The following is a 17347-nucleotide window of genomic DNA, read 5'->3' as shown; positions in this document are numbered from 1 at the left end:
GGTACTGAGTTCTGAACAAACATGCTATCTAATTATATAGAACAGCATCAAAAGAAAGCCTATCTTTTATCTTGGATCCCAGAAGGAGAAAGAAGAGTAAGAAATCTTTCCAGTAGCCTTGATTATTTGACATCTTTGGTAGTAGAGAACCAGACAAGCTAGATGATACCTTGGCAGTGGACAGCATCAGTCAAGCTCCAGTTTGGCTTATGAAGAGAAAACAAGTTACTTACAAGGCAGAATGAATGAGTCTGAATGAGGCAGAGGGGATCAGGGCACAGAATTAAACTGTAAGAATGAGTCATGGCAAGCTATTTAAGGGAATAAATTGGGAACAATCTCTGTTAGGGTGCCAAATTTACTTCAAAAACTGAATCATTAAAGCTATAATCCCCTACAAGCATATAACAGGAATTGTTAATTGAAGTCTTCTTTTTCTCAGAGCATTTATGAGTTCTGCTGAGATAGAAGTGAGGAGGATCCAAGATCCCCATAATGATGGCTATCAACAGAACAAATCTTCATCCAACCAGCTTTTTTCTCCTTGGAATCCCAGGACTAGAATCTGCCCACATCTGGATATCTATCCCTTTCTGCTTGGTATATATATTGGCTCTTGTGGGGAACTGTACCCTTCTTTTCATTATTAAAACTGATCCCAGTCTGCATGAACCCATGTTTCTATTCCTTTCCATGCTCTCTGTGGCAGACCTAATGCTTACCACCACCACCATGCCAAAAATGCTCAGTCTCTTCTGGTTTAATGATGGAGAAATCTACTTTGAAGCCTGCCTCACCCAGGTATTTCTCATACATGCTTTGTCCAATATGGAATCTGGGATCATACTGGCCATGGCTTTTGACCGCTATGTGGCCATCTGCAACCCACTTAGACATTCAACCATTTTGACCATTACTGTCATTCAGGGCCTAGGATTGGCTATCCTCCTCCGTGGAATTGTGCTGCTTGGTCCTCATCCATTTATGCTGAGGTGGCTCCCCTACTGTAGGACTAATATCATCCCTCACACCTATTGTGAGTTTATGGGATTGATCAAGCTAGCCTGTGCCACCACAAAGATCCCTAGAGCTTACAGCCTATTTGTTGCTTTCATTACAGGTGGGCTAGACTTCATACTGATTATCTGTTCCTACATTCTCATTCTGCGCACTGTGTTTCGCTTACCTTCTAGTGAAGCCAGAATTAAGACACTAGGCACCTGTGGCTCTCATGTATGGGTCATATTGATTTCCTATACCCCTGCCTACTTTTCCTTTCTCACTCACAGGTTTGGACACAGTATTGCTCCTTCCATTCATATTTTTGTGGCCAATATTTATGTCATTGTTCCACCCATGGTGAACCCCATAATCTATGGAGTGAAAACTAAACAGATACGGGAGAGGTTCCTCAAATTTTTCACAGGTTGAAAAACTCAAAAGTGAAGATAAGTAAGATCAACTAAATAAACAAATGATATTATAACAAAAATATCATTTTGTCATGATGTAAACTTAGGACAAATTCCTTTGGAAAATTTAGGGGGAAAATTCTGGCTCAGGGTAAAGAAATTCAAGTTTGCCACCACATTTTATCTAAGATAATTATGTTGATAACAGATGGTGGCATCCTTGGAGTACTTTGTAGAAGAAAATGGATCAAAATATAACTGTTACCATTATTGTCTGGTTGAGGAGATTCCCTTATTGAGGAGATCACCTAACGTTCCACATGAATTGTTCTCTCATTGATCATTTTTTTTCTTCCAAATTTATGTACTTTCTCAGATACTCAGCACCACACCCAGAAAATAACTGGCCGTGTAACCTTGAGCAAGTTACTTAACCCCGATTGCTTTAAAAATAAATAAATAAATAAATTTACTTTTAGTTTCCAACATTAAGTTCTACAAGTTTTTGAGTTCCAGTTTTTTTTACCCCTCACTCTGCTCACCTCCTCCCCCAAGGTGGCATGATAAATTGAAATTCTAGTTAAAAGGTCAAATTATTCCATAGATCTCAAAATTAATTTTGTGTGAAAAATCAGTATAGTGTGAAGAAGTATATGGATTATGTGTACCTACCTCAGCACATGATGGAGATTGTGAGGTAAAATATTGGGTGTACTGTAAGCATTGGTCATAGACCTATTCCCATCCAAAAGCATTCAGCTTAGTGTAGCAGTAACAGCATTTGGCTTAATATATAAAGAGCTAGGTTATTATCTTTACCATTTATGTCAAATGGGAACAATGGTACTTATTTTTCCTCACTGGGTTTTAATAAGCAAAGTATTTTGTAGAAGGAATGTATTATATAAAGGTGAACAGGTGATGATGATGATGATGGTGATGATAATGATGTTCTTTAGGCAAAAAATGAGGGGCTCCTTGACTACCAAAATATAAAATCCTAGCTCATGTTACCATGGTTCTTCCATATATTAGTGCTGCCTGTTATAGATTCCACGTCTACCAAAGCTCATAAATAAAAGGATGTCTTTTTCATTTCTCCCTGAAGCAGCAGTTCAAGAATCTCTTTTAATACTGCATGATACTGGTGGCTCTTTTCACTAATCAATCAATTCATATCCAATACAGTTCTTTCCTACATTTTGGAGGGGAGTGGATTCGAATGGGCTTATTTTTATCTTGGTTCATGACATTATGTCCTTAAACACAGTCTATTTAGTTGGTTATTGGTACTATTTTGTCACAATCTTGACTTGGACATAGTAGGCATTTAATAAATATAGGTGGAGTTAATTTAAATTGATGTATATCAGCCTTAAGTATGCTAAAGCTACCAGAACTTCCTTATGCCTAATTGTACCTTGTACCATCTCAAGCATCTAGTACTTCTGTCAGTGAAAGGATCTATTTGAAGAGAGATTTTAGGTATGGTTTCTTTGCTCTGACTGGTTTCCCTGAACCTTCCCCCCGCCACACCCACACACTCTTTTCTCCTTCTATTTCCAATTCCTAGAGAAATATGCATGTTCAAAAATCTGCAAACTCAACAGAATAGCAGGAGAAGGCTTAAATAAATAGATGCAAAGTGAAGACAGACAAGAAAACAATACACATGATGACTACAACAATATAAATGGAAAGATTAGCCATTATGAAAACAGTAAAGTAAACATTGCAAAATTATAAAGAAAAATTTGGCTCTAAAGAAGAGATTCTAGACAACACCTCCTCTGACTCATTTGCAGGGGTGAGGGAAGAGATCTAAAGATGCAGAATATTGCATATTGTTTCATATTTTTTGATGTATTGATTAATTTTTCTGAGTTTTTCCCTGATTTCTCTTTTTCCTTACATGCAGTTATAAGGAATTGCTCTCTGACAAGGGGAAGGGAAGATCTATATGGAGAACTTTAGGTGATATAAAAATAAGATATATCAATAAAACATAATTGAAAAAAATAAAAGTGGAAATGGTGGTATCTTTTCATTTACCTGTTCAAAATTAACAGATCATATAAACTCATCCTTCTTTTTTTAAACCTAGGCAAAGATATATCTACCTGGAGGTGACAAAGATTCTAGAATTAGCCAAAAGAATAGAACAAGGCAGTTATAATGGTATCCATGGACACTCAAGGCTCTTTTCCCAGTACCTTTCCATCCTGGATTCCATTCTTTAATGTTCTTCTGCTCCAGACTCAACACCCAATCTAAAATCAATTAGTTTATGTAGCAGGTGAATCTAGAATGTCTACCATTAGGCTCAGTTTCTCACTTTTCCCCACAAGCTCCCATTCCTTTTTTTGTGAGTTCAGACCAAGTGTCTGTTAAGCAAAATAAGTTGTGTCCTGGATCTGATCAATGTACAGTACAGCATATAAAGCACAAGACTGGTGTCAGGAAAACCTGACTTAGAATCTCATTTCAGATACTAACTAGCTGTGTGACCCTAGATGAGTCTCTTAAACTCTATCTGCCTCAGTTTCCTCAACTGTAAAGTAGATATATTTATATGGGTATAATGGATATAAATTTGATCCTCACAACAACCCTGGAAAATAAGTGCTATTATGATGCAGACTGCGTAGTTGAAGAAACTGAATCACAGAGCTATTAAATGGCTTGCTCAATGTCATATAGCTAGTGTCTGTGGCCAGAGCTGAACCCAAGTTTTCCTGAATCCACCTGTTCTCTTCACACTGCATCATCTAAATGACTTGTTTTTAGGTGCACTGGACATGGACTGATAATCCATTGTTCTGTTTTGTTTTTTCCTTGTCCTGTTGCTAGCTATGACTTCTAACAGCTTCTTTTTACAATTATCTCAGTAATGATGGACCTTAGGGGACAGCCTTGGTGGCAGACCCTTTTACAGAAAAGTTTTCATTTATCATCCTGAACTCATGTCCCTCTGAGAACATATCTTTCCATTAATTCTCCTTTTATATGCTCCCGCCCATAACTATTGAGGTACAGATTTCCTTGACCTTTCATACAGAAGATAACAACAGTCTCCTAACTAGTCTTCCTGTACCCAGGTGTTCTCTCTCTCTCTCTCTGGAAAAGCAGTTGAGGTAAAGTGACCTGCCCAAGGTCACATGGCTAGTAAGTATTAAGTGTCTGAGGCCAGATTTGAATTCAGGTCCTTCTGACTCCAGGTCCAGTGCTCTATTCACTGTGCCACCTAGCCGCCCCTCTTTTTTCTATTTTTTCCTATACACAGCAGCCGAGCTGATATTCTATCTCCATAGATCTGATTATCCTGTTCTTCTGCTTAAGCAGATTCAAAGGTTTGTTGACTTTCCATTGCCTTTAGAATATGATAAACTCCTTTGTTTAGCATTTTAGGCCCATACAATATAGTTCAAGCCTATATTTCCAGAGTGACTAAGCTTGACTCCAATAGACCTACTTTAGGCTCTAATCAAGCTAGACTACTTGATATTCCCCATGATATTCCATCTGTTTTATCCATGCCTTCGTACAAACTGTTACCAATAGATGGAATATTTTCCCTCTTCACCTACATCTCTTTTGACACCTTGCTTTCTTCTAGGCTGAATTGAAGGAACATCTCCATGATATCCTTCCTAATTCCTCAAAGTGTTATTTCCACCTTAAAGCCATGATGCCATGTTTTTTTGTTCATATCTTATTTTTATTCATCTACATATCATTCATTTTGGTCATGTCTAACTCTTTATGATCCCATTTGGTAGAAGTACTGTAGTAGTTTACTTTTTACATCTCCAGATCTTTTTACAAATGAGGAAACTGAGGCAATCAGGGTTAAGTGATTTATCCAGAGTCACACAGTTAGTAAGTGTCTGAGGCTGGATTTGAATGGATGAAGATGAGTCTTCCTGACACTAGGCTCTGCATTCTATCCACTTAGTTGCATAAACACATCTATCTGTATGGTTGTGTATATCTGTACATGCGTGTGTGTATGAATGTAAGTGCTGCGTTTGCATGTTCAGTGCTTAGGATACAGAACTGGAAATAATTTGATGAATTATAGTTCAACAGTGATCAAAATCACAAAGAATATGAGTTTAATGGTGAGGGAAGGGGTCTAGCTCAGAAACATCAGAACCATTTCCAATTTTTGTTATCACAGCATAAAACTTTGTATTAAACAATGATGTTTCTTATTCAATCAGGACGGTGTATAGGCTAAGTATGTTCAGCACTTTACAGAAAAGACTAGGGTTACCAGGCAGAAAAAAACAGATAACACTGATATTCTGATTTCAGATTTACTAAATTTTAGAAGTATCTCTGACTTGATCATAAATATATTTGATGCTCACAACTATGCTGAGATGTAGATGTTATTGTTTTCCTCATTTTACAGATGAGGAAACTGAAGCAGGTAGAAGTTAAGTCACTTATTCACAGTCACATACACAGCCAGTGTTTGAGGCTGAATTTGCAGTCTAGTCTTTTAGAATCCAGCTCCAGGACTTTATCTATTGTACTACCTAAATGTAAAAGAAAGAGATAGAGTCTGCAAAAGAGGCAGCCTGTCTCCACAAAACACAGAGGGGTTTTGGATCCACACAGTGGGGTTTTTCTTCAATTATTTTGAGATAGGAAATGATCATGACAACGATAACAAATCTAATGACACAAAAGTGGGTATTATTCATAATACCTTAAGTATAATTTCCAGCAAATACCTAGGAAGTTACATGGCATCTGGTGATTAACTCTCTCTTGCAATTATAGGATCTTATTGACTTCTTGGCATTTCTTCTCCTTCCTTATGATTCACAGGAAAACATTCTACCCTTTTCCCAGTGTACTTTTATATTTCAATGAAAGATCATCATATTAGTAACATAATCTTAAGGATAACACAAATGAAATAATTAAAACACTTTGTCTAAGTTCTATATAGATATTAGTCATTATTGTACTATCATTTTATTTTTCTTCTCTTTCTTTTGGTTGGATTTCTGTTAGAAACATCCTGGGAAAAATTGCTACACTAATTTTATATATTAATTTTCAGTTTTCATCAAAATCATATTTAGGTTTATACAGTGATTGATTATTTTGTAAAAGATGTATTAGGATGCAGGTTGAACTTGTGTAGTTTTACTTAAAGGATGTTTGAGCATCATTGTGATGATGATCTTAGTTCCTAGGAGCACACATTGGACTTTCAGTTGCTTGACTCAGAGTTTCCAGATTTTTTTTCTTTTCATTGAATAGAATCCCAAGTAGCTCACGTTGACTGGGATCTGGGACAAAATTCTAGTGCTACAGAGACATCCCAGAGACTCAGAAGAAATAAGAATAGAAGAGAATAAACTGTTTTTTTCCCATTGCTATTGCTGGCATAGTTTCCCTGGAGATAGTTTCCCCAAGGAAAAAGGCTTCTTTTCTTAGGTGTTATAAATAGGAAGAGTTGCAATGATAGTAGTAAGTCTTAATTTAAGACAGGGATGGCTATCGTAGGGGGAAAAAGTCTCAAATTTTCTATAAGTATAGATGGGAGGAATCAGGGTAGTAGCATAGACTTAGGGGAGAGGAAAAAACCTAGTCCAGTCATACCACCTTTCGAAGCTGGTCTAAAAAATGCTACTGCCAAAAGCAAGCTAGGGCTGTCTCATCAGTTCTAAATTGCCAAAATTTCTTCTGAAGATCTAAGAAGGCTGACTAAGGACTAAGAGATGGAGATCTCTTCCCTTTATGTGCTGAATATACAAGGTAATTATTAAAGAGAAAATGTCTTTTTCCTCAGGTATTAAAGTCCTAGTTGATGGAGTTAAGATAAACTGAGAGTATTCTATCCTTTCCTATCCCTCAAAAATTAAATATTCCCTTTTCTTTATTTATACTTCATGAGGCAAATATAGTCAAAGTCAGTGAGGCAAAACTTGAACACAGGTATTCTTCATTTCAATGGTGGCTTTCTCTACCCTAGAGCACAATGTATCTTTACAAGTCATTACATTTAATTCTTAGAAATATTCAATGAGATAACTAGTTGGTGCAGTGGCTTGGAATCAAGAAGACCTAATTTAAATCCTACTTCAGCAACTTGATTTCTGTGTGGGCCTAGGCAAGTCACTTATTCTCTCTTCTCATCGTTTCTCATTTGTAAAATATGGGGAGTTAGCTCTAGGGCTTTTAAAGTACTTACAGCTCTGAATCTATAAAATATTTTTACCCTCTCTCTTTTTACAGATGAAGAAAATGGAGCAAAGGGAAGTTGTGTGACGAACTTTTAAGTGTTGTAACCTTTATATGCTTCATCTACATTGTAAATATAGTGATTGGCCAGTGTTGAGTTCTTAAAAAATGTTATCCAATTATTTAGGACAGCACAAAATGAATACATGCATACACACACACACACTCACTCACACATATGCTTGAAGGAGAAAGAAGAGAGTAAGAAATCTTTGCAGTGTCCTTGATTCTTTGACATCTTTGGCAGAAGAGAACACAAACAAGCTAGGAGATGCCTTGGCTGTGGATAGCATTAGCCAAGTCCCAATTTGGCTGATAAAGGTAAAACAAGTTACTTACATGACAGAATGAATGAGTGTGAATGAGGTAGAGAATAAAAGGGCAAGATTAAATTGCAAGACTAAATCTTGGCAAGCTATTTCAGGCAATCAATAGGGAACAATCGCTGTTATAAGCCTAAATTTCCTTGAATAACAAAATCATTAAACTTGTACCTTTCTTCCTAGCATATTACAGGAACTATTAATTGAAGTCCTTTTTATTTGGAACATTTATGAGTTCTGCTGAGATAAAGGGGAGGAGGATCAAGATCACCATAATGATAGCTATGAACACAACCAATTTTCAGCCGAACAGCTTTTTTTCTCCTTGGAATCCCAGGACTAGAATCTGCCCACCTCTGATATCTATCCCTTTCTGTCTGGTGTATATATTGGCTCTTGTGGGGAACTGTACCCTTCTTTTCATTATTAAAACTGATCCCAGTCTGCATGAACCCATGTTTCTATTCCTCTCCATGCTCTCTGTGGCAGACTTAATTCTTGCCACCACCACCATGCCAAAAATCCTCAGTCTCTTCTGGTTTAATGATGGAGAAATCTGTTTTGAAGCCTGCCTCAGCCAGGTATTTCTCATACATGCTTTTTCCAATATGGAATCTGGGATCATACTGGCCATGGCTTTTGACCGCTACGTGGCCATCTGCAACTGTAATAGTAATGGAATTTAAAGATCCCCCTGTATTGGCTTGGTTTTTGATTTGATTGTGTTAAAACCCAGAGCTTGTGAATCCCACTTGTGGGATGGACTTGTTGCTGTGAAAAGTGAGGGCTGAACTGGGAGGAGCTGGTGAGTAAATTTAGAGAGACACAAGAAAAGAGAGAGGCAGAAGAACTTTTTGGAAGCAGCATTTTTGGAGTCAGAGACTGAGAGGATTGCTTAGGGCCACTTTGAATTGCCCAGGACTTTTGAGAGCTGCCACCCAGAGCTGCCAAGGACTGAGGAGACATGGCTGTTATGCTGGTACTTTGTCTGTCTGTTTTGATGTTGTTTTGCCAGATTTGTCCACTGGTGAAGGACAGTGCTGTTGTTGCAGAAGGCTTGGAATCTTGCTGTTGGTTCAGAAACCCTGAAGAAGGATTTTCTCGTTGTATACAGAAATCCTGGAAGAGGGTTTTGCTAGTGTTATCAGCAGTCCTAGGACTGTTCTGCAGACAGAGAATGAACTAATGAAGACACTGGCAATGTATCTTGTGGCCTTGCTAAGCTTTGTGTCCCCAGGAACAAAGATTGCTGAGAACTTGCCTCATGTCAAGATGAAGAAAAGACCTCCATTTGGGTGTTAAATGCTGTGCTTAAGCTTGTTTTAACTGTGGGGTAGATTCAATTGTGATCCAAGGGTGGGGAACTTTTGACCTTTTTGAGCTCTGTGATTAAACAAATGAATGTACTTTACTGATGATTGGAAACTAATCTCCATTTGAGAAGAGGGGCTTTATGATGGACTAAATGAATTTACAGCCTAGGGGCGGAGTAGTATTTAGAAGAGGGACTTTGTGATTGATTAAATGAATCTAATGTCCAAGGGTGGGGTAGTACTTGGAGATTATTGAATCACACTTAGTAATTGCTGTATTTTGAAGGATGTAATATTTTGATCTTCTCTGTTCTTAATTTTTCACTGAATAAAATTGAGAGCACCTATGCTGGTATTTTGAACCTTGGGAAGTTGCCTTTGCTTGGCATTACATTACAGCAACCCACTTAGATATTCAACCATTTTGACCATTACTGTCATTCAGGGCCTAGGATTGGCTATCCTCCTCTGTGGAATTGTGCTGCTTGGTCCTCATCCATTTATGCTGAGGTGACTTCCCTACTGTAGGACTAATATCATTCCTCACATCTACTATGAGTTTGTGGGATTGATCAAGCTAGCCTGTGCCACCACCAAGATCCCTAGAGCTTACAGCCTATTTGTTGCTTTCATTACAGGTGGGCTAGACTTCATACTGATTATCTGTTTCTATGTCCTCATTTTGCAAACTGTGTTTCACCTACCCTCTAGTGAAGCCAGAATTAAAACACTAGGCACCTGTGGCTCTCATGTATGGGTCATGTTGATTTATTATACCCCTGCCTTTGTTTCCTTTCTCACTCACAGGTTTGGACATCATATTGCTCCTTCAATCCACATTTTTGTTGCCAATATATATATGTTCTTGTTCCACCCATGGTGAAAATGGAGTGAAAATTAAACAGATATGGGAGAGGTTCCTAAAATTTTTCACAGGTTAAAAGACTTAAAATGAAAATAAGTTCGATTTAACCCTTAAGTGTTAGGGGGTGTACTTTCAGTTCCCCTGGAGGCATGAGACCCACAATATGTTGACTTTGCAGTGATAAGTGCATGCCGACCTTGCTTACAAACACTGTGGAGGAGACTCAGATATTCTGTGGGTAACACTCTGTTCCGCAACAAGAGATACATTACCTCTCCATTTGTGTCCTTGGGCTTAGCTCACACTTGGTGCAGTGGGAACTTCTGCCTCAGGAGAAAGGGGGGCAGAAGGGGGATAAAAGTGGGGAAGCTTAAAGAGGAGTTAGGAGTTAGGATGTGATTGCTAAAAGAAGCTGCCTAATAAAGTCTTGCTACTCTTTGACTCTCCTGGCTTGTGACTCCATTCTTGGAGAACATGGCTGGTCCACGTGCCAACTGCGCAGCAGAAGTACCAGAGAGGATAAGGCCCAGCTGCCCCTGACTGTGAGACGGTTGTAACACTTAAGCTAAATAAATAAATTATATTTGAGATATAATGCTATATTTTCATGATGTAAGTCAACTAAGATATTTATTTTGACATTATTATATGGTGGTATCCTTGGTGTGTCTTAGGGAAGAGGATGAGGTAAAATATAACTGTCACCTTTACTGTTTGGTACCATTTTTGATGAGATCATGTAAGGCTTCTGATGAAAGGTCTTCTCATTGATCTTTAAGAGCATTTGAAATTCTAGTTAATACTTCAGATTATTTGAGAGATCTCAAAAATAATTTTGTGTGAAAAATCAGTGTAGTGTTAACAAGTTTGGTTTATGTGCACCATTCTCCGCACATGATGGAGACCATGAGACAAAATATTGGGTGTACCAAAAACAATGATCATAGATTTGATAAATAACCATCCATTGGCATGCTGCTGAGTATAGAAGTAACATCATTTGGCTTAATATATAAAGGACTAGGTTATAATCCCCACTCTACCATTTATGTCAAATGGGAACAATAGTTGTCTTTTTTTCTTCACTGGGTTATAATAAGCAAAGAATATTGTAAAAGAAAAGCACTTACATAATTGTAAACAGGTGATGATGATGATGATGATGATGATGATGACAATGACAGTAATCACAATGACAGTAATGATGTTTTTAAGTACAAAATGAGGTGTTCCTTGAATTCCCAAAGATTCAACCCAATATCATGTTACCATGGTTATTCCATCCCTTTGCACTGCCCATGTTATAGATTCCACCTGTGCCAAAGCTTATAAAAAGAAGGATGTCTTCATAACTCACTGAGGCAGCAGTTCCAAAATTTTTCACAATATTGCATGAGACTATTAGCTTTCTTCACTAATCAAGTGATTTACATCCAACTGAGTTCTTTCCTAAATTTTGGAGGTGCGATATTCCAATGGGATTATTACCATCCTGATTCATGACATCATGTTAATAAACACAGTCTATTGATTTAGTTATTGGGGTTATTGTGTCACAGTGTCAAATTGGACATAGTAGATATTTAATAATTATATATGGAATGAATTTGAGTTGATTTATATTGGCCTTAAGTATCTATTGGAAGAGGTATTTAAAGTACTGACTTCTTTGCTCTGACTGTTTCCACTGGAAGCCCCTTTTTCTCCTTCCATTTCCAAATCTAATAGAAATATGCATGTTCAAAACCCCCTAACTCCATAGAATAGGGAAAGGCTTTCATGAATTGATGCAAAGTGAAGTAAAGAGATAAAAGAAAACAATATACATAATAACTATAATTATATAAATAGAAAGATCAATCATGATAAAAGAACAAAAAAGTATTCATTGACAAATTACAAAAAAAATGTTTAGCTCCCCAGAAGAGATGTTAGAAGATACCTCTCCTGATTCCTTTGCAGAGTTGGTGGAGGAGATCTATAGATGTAGATCATTGCATATCATGTCATATTTTTGATATATTAATTATCTTTTCAGAGTTTTTCGATAATTTCTCTCTTTCTTTAAAAAAGATTTACAAGGGGGACAGTTAGGTGGCACAGTGAATAGAGCACTAGTTCAGAAGTCAGGAGGACCTGAGTTCAAAGCCAGCCTTAGACACTTGAGGCACTTACTAGGTGTGTGACCTTGGGCAAGTCATTTAACCCCAATTGTCTTGCCTCCCCTCCTCCTCCAAAAATATTTGCAAGAAATTAATATTTGACTGGAGAAAGTGAAGTTTTACATGTAGAAATTTAGATGATGGAAAAATAAGAGATATCAATAAAATTTAACTTTAAAAATAGAAAAGGAAAGGATGTCACCTTTCCATTTATCTGTTCATAGTGAACAGATCACATAGGCTCATGCTTATTTTAACTTAGATAAGAATATATCTCACCTGGAGATGACCCAGAGATTCTAGAATTAGCTAAAACCTTTAATAGAATCCATGGACACTCAAGGCTCTTTTCCAAATACCTTCTCATCCTGGATTCCATTCCTTAATGTTCTCTGATTTTCACCCAATCTAAAACAAATTAGTTTAGGGAGCAGGTGAATTTAGAAAGTCTATTAGTCTCAACTTTTCACTTTGTTTCACAACCCTTCAATCCTTCTTTTGTGAGCTCAGCACAAATATCTCTTATGGAAATCAGATGTGCTCTGAATCTGATCAATGTCAGATGCTCCAAGTGTAGCTAGCTGTGTAGAATATAGTGTAGAAGATTACTGTCAGGAAAACTTGGGTTAAAATCTTGCTTCAGAAACTTACTAGCTTTGTTACACTAAATAGTTCTCTTTAAAAAATCCTTAAAAAGTTAATTTGTTCAAATGGGGGGGGTAAGGTACAAATGCTCAATGGAGAAAATAATGTATTAAACGTTAAAATTTGGACAAATGGAATCTAGTCATTCCATGAAACATTAAAAAAAAAAACAAACAGCCAAGAAGAAAAAAAAATTAAAAAAAAGAAAATATGAAATATCTCATCAGAAAAAAACAAGTGAATTATTGGATTAACTGAAATACATGATTAAAGAAAGAGCCTAGACATTATATTTCAAGAAATGATTAAGGAAAAATGCCATCATATCTTAGATCCAGAGGGTAAAACTGAAATTGAAAGAATTCATCAATCATCTCATAAAAGAGATCTAAAATGAACAATCCCAGGAAAATTATAGCTAAATTCCAGAGGTAAATCACTATTGATTAGATAAAATCAAATTGAAACAACTCTGAGTTACTACTTCACACCTGTAAGAAATCAAAAAAAGTGTTGGAGGGAATAAGGGGAATATAGGTACTAATAAACTGTTGGTAGAGTAGCAAACTGGTCCAATCATTATGGAATATAATTTGGAACTGTGCCCAATGACTATAAAAGTGTGCACACCATTTGAGCCAACAATGCCACAACTAGATTTTTATCCCAGAGAGATCAAAGGAAAAAGGATAATGGCATATATATACACAAATATTTATAGTAAGTAGTTCTTTATTGTGGGGGCAAGGAATTGAAAGTTAAAGGGGGTGCTCATTGATAGCAGAATGATTTAAGTTATGGTATGTGATTGTGATGGAATACTATTGTTGTATAAGAAATGCTAAGAAGAATGCTCTCCGAGGAAAAAAAATTGAGAAGACTTACATGAACTGATATGAAATGAAATTAGCAGAACCAAGAGAACATTGTACATACTAAGATCAATGTTGTAATGATAATGAACTGTGAAAGACTTGACTACTCTGATTAATGCAGTGACACAAGAAAATTCCAAAGGATACAATATAAAAAAGATGATATCCCCCTCCAGAAAGAGAGAACAAAAGAATTCTAAGTGAAATCTGAAGTTTAATTTTCTTACTTTATTTTTCTTGCTTTTTAAAGAAATATATAGTTAATATGGAAATACATTTCATACAATTTCACATGTATAATTCATACATCGCTTGCCTCCTGGATAGATAGGGGAGGCAGTGGGAGGGAGAAAAATAATTTGGAACTCAAAATACAAAAAGAAAATAATGTTGAAAAATAACTAATTTTTTGAAGAATATCCTCAATTCCAAAACACACAAGAGTGTATCCCAGGCTAATGTAGGGTGACATTAAGAAATAATTTCATGTATATGCCTATATAGCAATATCATTGCCAAGAAAATCCCAAATAGGGTCATGAAGAGTTGGGCATAACTGCAACAACTGAGTAATACCTATGTAAGATAAAATAAGAGCAAAAATTCTGGAATTACCTAAAAATTTAAAGAAGAAAGCTAAATAAATTGCAGACATTGACAATCTGTATTGAATTCAAGCTCTAAAAATCTTATCTAATGGTCAAAGAGATTGCAAAAATAATGTTGACATACTGAATGATTTTGTAGAGGAGCTCCTCATACTTAGGTTGGAATTTTTGGGGAAAAATCTTCTTGAGTTTAGTACCAAGCATTTAAATAATACACCAACTATGACCCCCCCCCCAAAAAAAAAGTACTTCAAAAAAGATGGTATCTTTTATTTGTTAGAATCTTAATTAATGAAAATTCATTCCTTTTGTACTTGACAAAGAATGTAAAAAAAAAAAACATTTTAGGTTCTCTATATCAGTGGTACCAATCTCAAATAGAAATGGATTCTTGTTTACCAGATATTGATTTAGAGAACTGCAGATTAACATTATAAATGATGTGCTTTTTGTCAAAATTTACCTAATGAAACTTTAATTTGTTTTGAGTCCACTCTGTAGTTTTGAAGACCTTTTGTTGCCCAAATTTAATACCTCTGTTCTACATGACCGTATATATGGATTCTTCAGGCAAGGCCAAAACAATGGAATGGAAAGTGGCACTAAGAATATGTTCAAGAATGGGTGTCAAATATTACCATTTTTTTTCCATTACTATTTTTTAAATTATTTTTTTTAATTTGTTTGTTTGCTTTTAGTTTATAGGATTCAATTCCACAATTCTTTGAGTTTCACATTTTGTCCCCCTCCCTCCCCACCCTCCCATGGAGGCATATAGTCTAGTACAGGATCTGTAAATACTTTCACATTATGCATTAGTCAGGTTATAAAGACAGATTGTATCAGATGGAATGAAAAATGGTAAAGAGGACATAAAACCAAACAAGAAAAGGATAAAGATCAGGTATTTTGCTTCCATCTGGATATAAACTCAGTTCTTTCTCTGGATGCACACATTTCTCTCCATCATGAGTCTTTTGGGGTTGACTTATATCACTGCATAGCTGAGAAGAGTCCAGTCTATTCAAAGTTGGTCATCACACATACGTTGTGTCTGTAATTGTGTACAATTTCTTTCCTGGTTCTGCTCTTCTCACTCAGCATCAGTTTATATAAGCCTCTCCAGGTAAATATGAAGTCCATCTGCTACTCGTTTCTTATAGCACAATAGTATTCTATAACATGCATATACAACAACTTGTTCAGCCATTCCCCAATTGATGGGCACCCCCTTAATTTCCAATTCTTTTCTACCACAAAAAGAGCTGCTATAAATATTTTTGTATATATGGGTCTTTTTCCCACTTCTATGATCTCTTTGGGATACAACCCTAGAAATGGTATTGCTGGGTCAAAGGGTATGAAAGTATTTACAGCCTTTTGGGCATAATTCCAAATTGCTCTCCAGAAAGGCTGTATCAGTTCACAACTCCACCAGCAATGCATTAGTGTTCCAATTTGCCCACATCCTCTCCAGCATTTGTCATTTTCCTGTTTTGTCATCTTAGCCAATCTGACAGGTGAGATGTGGTACCTCAGAGTTGTTTTGATTCGCATTTCTCTAATCAATAGTGATTTAGAGCATTTCTTCATGTGCTTATAGATATCTTTAATTTCTTTCTCTGAAAATTGCCTATTCATATCCTTTGACCATTTATCAATTGGGGAATGACTTGTACTCTTATAAATTTGACTCAATTCTCTGTATGTTTTAGAAATGAGTTCTTCGGCTGGGCGGGGCACCCTGGGTGGGCCTGGCGGCCCGTGACTCGTGATCCGCTCCTGGCATTCCACTCCAGCACTGTGCTGTGGCATAGGTTCTATGTGGTCAGGCCTGCGTGTGGGGGCCTGTGGGAGACCCTCGAGGACGCAGTGACCTTTGACCCAGCGGCCGGCAAATGGCAGGCGGCTGGGGGCCAGTGCAGCCACCAGCACATGGTGCCTGCTGGCTCTGCGTGGTGGGTGGCTGGGACGGGTCTGGCACGTGGCGGCCTTGGATGTGGAGCTCGGGGCCTGGGAGGCGTGGGCCCTGGGCAGCAGCCACACCTGCACCTGCCTGTGGGACCACAAGCTGCTCGTGACTGGCCACGAGGGCGGCACCCACACCCAGCAGCCACTACGGAGCGTCTACACCCTGTGGGTGGATCCCCCACGAGCACCTACAGGTAGGAAGGCCCCGCCACTCACCAGCACGTTCAGTGCTGGGGCCAGTCCTGAGCTGTCCATCCCCGCAGCTACCGCGAAGAGGGCGGCCACATGGCCTCTCGCTCTGGCCACTGCACCCAGCTACCCCTCACCAGCGGCCCGCACACCGGCCACCAGCTCCTGCTCTTCGGGGGCTGCAACTCCCCCGAGCCCGAAGTTGCGGGGCGCTGGGGCCTAGGGCAGATCCAGGCAAAGCTACGAAACAATGGTTCCACTTTCCATGTGCAGATAGAAGTATGAAACGGGTAGGCCATCGAACCTGCCTCTGGAATGACCAGCTCTATCTAGTTGGGGGCTTTAGTGAGGATGGCAGGACAGCTAGTCCAAATGTTTATACGCTGGAACTATCTTTCTGAACCAGGGAAATGAGCTCCCTCAGTTCATCCAATCCACAGTGCATTATCCTAGCAGACCTATGCAGTTGTTCATTAAATGCTAATCTATAAGTCAAAAAAAAAAAAAAAAGAAATTAGTCCTTTGTCAGAGACATAGGTTGTAAAGATTCTTTCCCAATTTCCCACCTCCCTCTTAATCTTGGTTACATTGGCTTTGTTTGCACATAAGCTTTTTAATTTCATGTAGTCAAAATTATCCATTTTACATTTTATAATGTTCTCTAGTTCTTGTTTAGTCATAAAGTCTTTCCCTCTCCACAAATCTGACAGGTAAACTATT

General features: G+C 37.7%; 1 protein-coding gene and 2 pseudogenes across 1 annotated transcript; all 3 read left to right on the top strand.

The window, feature by feature from the left end:
- The first annotated feature begins 495 nt into the window (after positions 1-495).
- On the top strand, positions 496-1431 carry LOC138177784 (olfactory receptor 52E4-like). Its single transcript, XM_069108986.1, has one exon. It carries the CDS (start codon positions 496-498, stop codon positions 1429-1431), a length of 936 nt encoding a protein of 311 aa, XP_068965087.1.
- A 6843-nt stretch (positions 1432-8274) lies between these two features.
- LOC138177783 (olfactory receptor 52D1-like) lies at positions 8275-10253 on the top strand (annotated as a pseudogene).
- A 112-nt stretch (positions 10254-10365) lies between these two features.
- Positions 10366-16912, top strand: LOC138177782 (kelch domain-containing protein 9-like; annotated as a pseudogene).
- Positions 16913-17347: the final 435 nt, after the last annotated feature.

The sequence above is a fragment of the Petaurus breviceps genome, unplaced genomic scaffold (genome assembly GCF_028583685.1).
Source record: "Petaurus breviceps papuanus isolate PSGF00001 unplaced genomic scaffold, PetGlider_PUasm1.0 90444, whole genome shotgun sequence".
NCBI lineage: Eukaryota > Metazoa > Chordata > Mammalia > Diprotodontia > Petauridae > Petaurus > Petaurus breviceps.
Note: the sequence above shows the minus strand (reverse complement) of the source record. Positions and strands in the feature narration are given on the sequence as shown.

Coding starts and splice junctions, on each gene's coding strand:
- LOC138177784 (XM_069108986.1), top strand. CDS start 496: ATGATGGCTATCAACAGAACAAATCTTCATCCAACCAGCTTTTTTCTC.